This window comes from Cibotium barometz, chromosome 27, assembly GCF_041138505.1.
Source record: "Cibotium barometz isolate CiBa-2024 chromosome 27, ASM4113850v1, whole genome shotgun sequence".
Lineage (NCBI taxonomy): Eukaryota > Viridiplantae > Streptophyta > Polypodiopsida > Cyatheales > Cibotiaceae > Cibotium > Cibotium barometz.
This window is the reverse complement of record NC_141072.1, coordinates 46526250-46531345: the sequence shown is the minus strand read 5'-3', so window position 1 is coordinate 46531345 and position 5096 is coordinate 46526250. Positions and strand designations below refer to the sequence as shown.

Here is a 5096-nt window from a genome sequence, read left to right as displayed (position 1 = left end):
TCCTCCTCAGGCTGCGCTACGTCCACCTCCACAAGCAAGCGGCTGCAACCAGGCGGTTTCAGCATCACAACAAGAGGCTGTGTCTTCTACAGGTGGCTGTGCTTGCTCTCCAGCAGGCTGCCCTCTACACTGCAGGCGACTGCAGCCAGGCGTTTCCTCTCCAAAGGCGGCTGCTCCCCCTGTCCAAGCAGGCGGCTGCCTCTTCTCCTCTACAGGCGGCCATAGCAGGCGGCTTCTGCACCCCTCAGGCGGTTGCACTTGCTCTCCAGCAGGCCACGCTTGCTCTTCAACTGGCGGCTGCACCTTCTCCTCTCCAAAGGCGGTTGTTTCATCCTCTGCAGGCAGCTACAACAGGCGGCTTCATCTCCTCCACAACAAGCGACTGCGTGTCCCCTCTACAAGCGGCTACGTGGGGTTGCACCTCCCTTCTATAGGCGGCTACAGGCGGCTCTACACCTCCTAGGTGCACCTTCCACACAAGCAGCTCCTCATCCTCCTCGACAGGCTACTGCGGCCTGGTGTCCCTCTCAAATAGCTGCACACAAACACCTCGAGTATTTGTCTTCCATTAGCGAGCTACAAGTAAGTGGATTCAGACTTAAGTAAAGGATTTTGTTGTAAATCTGATAAAGGATTCTCTCTACCGCTAACACCCGTTCGGTGCCAAGTAGTCCAAGCTTTTGGAGAACCACGGTCCATGGGTGCCGAGATCGAGAGAGCCAGGCGTTAGTACGGGAGCGCCTGTTTGTGCGTGGTCCTGGAACACCAGTGGAGCGCTCTCCGCGGATTCCAGTGAAGGCACAGGACCGTAGAGACTTGACCACTCAAGTGGGTCGCTCTCCTTAGAACGTCTACTTCGAGTCTCTTGTTTGGTACTGTATTCATCTCAATTGTACATGGACATCATCTGGTTCATTGAACCCTTGGAGCATTGTATTTGTTAAAGACTCCCAATAATATACCATATATTGAGGGGGGGGTCAGCCCGTTCCGGCCCGAGTGCTAGTGTCCATCTATCAACATTTCATTTCATTTCATTTTCAGTTGTTATTAAGTTGTCCATTCAAATTGAGGGGGGGTCAGCCCGTTCCGGCCCGAGTGCTAGTGTCCATCTATCAACATTTCATTTCATTTCATTTTTAGTTGTTATTAAGTTGTCCATTCAAATTGTGATGTTTAAGTTGTGCTACTACGCGTGTGGGTGTCCAACGGAGTCTATTCCCGCTGGACGGGATCGGTTTCAGCACCATTACATGGCTGTGTTATTCAGGAGAATAGTGGGAACTGTTGTTGAATGTCATGTCTTGAAGTCGCCAGCCCACCTGTGTATCGTACCTTTCAGGTACCGAAGCACTCTTTTACCTGCAATCCAGTGAGCCTTGCTTGGTTTTTAACTGCTGAGCATGGTGCTGCCATGTGTCCAGACACACTAGCATCAAAATGTACTACCAACACAGGTTTATATCATTCTTACACAAAACATATCGTAAAAGTTATATAGATCAGTTTGAGCATACATTAGCATGTACAAAGCTTCTCAAAGTGACTTTGTTGGATCCCATGCAACAACAAACCCCTCATCAAGGGCATCCAGTTCAGCCATTTCAGAATCCAATAACTTGAAGTCAAAAACCTGTCAATCCATAGACATGCACAGAAATCACCCTCCGGAAGGTGCATGAACAGTCCCAGCATACAAATCGGCATGTCAAGACACCTTATCAACTGACGTTTAGCTCTTACATAGATCTTTACCTGTGAATTCTCAGCTATGCGCACTGGGTTCACCGACTTCGGGATTGTCACAAAATTCTTCTGTATGCACCAACGTATGAGTATTTGTGCAGGTGTCTTCGTGTGCTTCTTTGCAATCTGTTCAGAGCAGAGGCCAGACTCTTTCACAAATCATCAATAATTTTATAGTGACTCTCACTGGAAGGTATAATCTAGCTATTCGTTTCCAAAAAGAGTTCCTGGAAAGCATGCTCCTATTCAAATCATCTCTAAATTCTCTTACCTATCCTAGGTGAACTAAGACATAACAAGCCAAGTGAGAGGGACTTGAAAAACCCTGGACAGAAAAGAGGGGAGAAGGGGGTCTCCATATTAGGGACCACTTGCCTTTTAAACAATCCCTTCAAATGGAATGAAAAGACACTCCTCAGAGCCCCTGCCACAGAGGACAGGAATGCCAGAGGACAAAACAAAGCCAGCAATATGCACATGGTGGGGAAAGACAGTGCCACAAAGGTAGCTAGTGCGCCTGTAAGAGGAGCCATGATTCAGCTGCTCTGGTCAGGACTTAAAAACCATTTCTACCCATTCACTCACTGCATGCGCTCTCAGGCTTCCAACGGCAGCTCCTCTGGCCTCTCCCTTAGATTCTGTGTAATGGTTTCCATGTGTGTGCAACCTTCCTGGTGAAGGTGTAGGGATAAGCCATGCCTACATGTATTCGTCACATTTGGAGCATAACTAAAACCATAAATCTTGCAAATTTACAAAGAAATTATTAGGAGCAGCAGCTTAGCTTACCTTTACTACAACAGGCTCGCTTAGTCGCTGGCCTCTAGTCAGAGGCGAATAGGCTTCCATGACAATGTTTTCTTTGTGGCAAAACTCAGCAAGCTCTTTGCGCAAGTTGAACGGGTGCAACTCCACCTGCCATATACACAACGTTAGCTGAGGGACTTTATGCAGTCAAGGCACAAACCTCATAAAACTAAGTGTTGTTACCTGATTTATGGAAGGCCGGATTTCACAATTAGCAAACAACTCTTTAAGGTGGTGAATGCCGTAATTACTAACGCCTATCGATTTCGCCTTTCCACTCTTGAGTATCTTTTCCATAGCCCTCCATGTATCAAGCCTCTTGTGAGGTACCAGGGGAGAATGCACCAAGTACAGATCCACTAAAGAAGCCGTTATGGGCAATGTAAGTATACACATACTAAATTGGAGTAACATGGCAATGTAAGTATACTCATAGTAAACTGAAACTTTTGAAGAATTTGTTTTACCATACTCAAAGCCAAGCTCTTTTAAGCTTTGGTCAAAAGCTTTCAATGTGCTTTCATAGCCATGGTCAGAATTCCAAAGCTTCGTTGTAATGAAAATTTCCTCCCTTGGAATTTTACTAGCTCGGATGGCATTTCCTACAAAAACAGAAATTGTACTCAGCTTGATTACTTATCTACTGCAGCACAAACCACACAATTTCATGTTCAAGGGCCTCTACAGATATGAAAAGCTTGGGCAATGTAACTCCCGCCCATCATCAGAAGTCTGACAACTTTTAGATAAGACCCCGAACAAATTTTAATATTTGTTGACTAGGTTATGATTGGAATTTTCTGCGAGGATTTTTACACAGTATGCAGATCTCTCATGTGTACAGTTTCCCTGTGCCATACCTCCCAAGGCAAGCTAGATTTTCTTTTCTGCAGAAGTTCGGCAAGATGATGCTAAGACAAAAATTAGGGTAAGGAGAAATTGTGGCGTATCTGGTTGGGGTTATCCTCTGCTCAAGTTAGGGCTTCTGTACAGATTTTGACTGTAGCTTTTTCCCATGTTAAGATAAGGGTTCCCAGCTAGGTATTGTTTCCTGATTATATTTTACAAATTCGACCTAGAATTTGATTAGGTTTAAATTTTTGCTAAGATTAGGACTCTTGAACAGATTCTTTTTTCCCCAGCAAAGAGACTTCTTTTGAACAGATTTGGGTTCTCTGAAAAGCAGAAGATGAAATAATTCCTCTGAAAAACTTAAAATACAGATACACACCGACTGCTCGCTCATTTCCGTAGAACTTAGCTGTGTCAATATGGCGATAGCCGTGCTCGAGGGCGAACGAAACGGCCTGGAATGAGGCTTCGGCGGGCATGAGGTAGACGCCCAGACCGAGCAGAGGGATGGCCACAGGGAGCCCCTGATACCCCGCATTCACCAGCTCCACCCGATTCTCATGAAGAGCCCTTCTGTTAGTGTCCTGATTGGCCATGGCGGCACGGGGTCCAACAATCGAGGAGGAGGAGCGGCTATGGTGAGCACCCAAGGGAGAAGGTGAAGGTTAGGGTTTTGCCTGACACAAAGAGTATTTGGGTTCTGCCTGCCAAATTCACTGAGCAGAGGAGTAGATGCTTAAGAAAGCTGTTTTTAAAGAAGTCTAGCTTGCACGCTCAAGAAAGCTATTTTTGAAGAAGCAAGCTATTTTTAAAGAAAGCTATTTTTAAAGCAAGCTATTCCTTAAGAAGTAATATTAAGAAGTATATATATTTGTAAAGATCGCTATTTTGAAGCAACCTATTCTTGAAGAAGTATACATATTTGTAAACCACACTATTTTGAGCCCCATAAGTTATCCTAAGAAATATATTTAAGTACACCATATATTACATTAGTACACCATATATTACATTAGCTCGGGCACTAAAATTGCCACCCTAAAAGTCCATTTATGGGTGCTACAATGAATTTAACAATTTAGTATATTAAATACCAAAATATTGAGGAGACTAAGGTAAACTCTCTCTCTCTCTCTCTCTCTCTCTCTCTCTCTCTCTCTCAAACAAATAGAAGCTTCCATCCCTGAAACATTTAGTCTCTCTCCATATCTGTCTCTTACACACACACACACACATACCCACCCACCTCTTCTTTCTCTTTCACTCATCCTAAGATCATTGATCTAATGTCAAATTCAATTCCATAGAAAATTTCCTTAGATTTTTATGCTAGCTTGTGTAAGCTGTTTTATATGATAATCAGGTTTCAAAATAGATTGAATTTGTTTACTGGCTTATAGAGGCTAGCATGAGGTATGGATGCTTCTTACTTGAACATGACTTTGGGTGTGTTGAGGAGGACTCTTGGCAGGCGCCCTTTCTGCACTCAGCTCGAGCAGTAGAAGCAGCAGCAGACAGTAGGGCAACATCACAAGGCAGAATTTCTGGCGCCGGTGTTGAAGGAGTAGATGCTTTATCAGAGTCGGTCGTTGAGGCAGATGATAGGTCATTGTGTGGTGAAGGTGCGGCTATGGTGAGCATCCAGGTTGGGGTTAGGGTTAAGGTAAGGGAGAAGGTGAAGGTGAAGGTTA

General features: G+C 44.7%; 1 protein-coding gene across 1 annotated transcript; it reads right to left on the bottom strand.

Moving 5' to 3' along the window:
* Positions 1-1470: 1470 nt before the first annotated feature.
* On the bottom strand, positions 1471-4181 carry LOC147623462 (uncharacterized). Its single transcript, XM_086821621.1, has 6 exons — positions 3785-4181; positions 3021-3155; positions 2737-2912; positions 2536-2661; positions 1756-1872; positions 1471-1633 (listed from the first exon to the last, which is right to left on the bottom strand). The coding sequence occupies exons 1-6, from the start codon at positions 3999-4001 to the stop codon at positions 1538-1540; spliced, it is 867 nt and encodes a 288-aa protein (XP_086677747.1). The 5' UTR covers positions 4002-4181; the 3' UTR covers positions 1471-1537.
* Between the last annotated feature and the right edge of the window lie 915 nt (positions 4182-5096).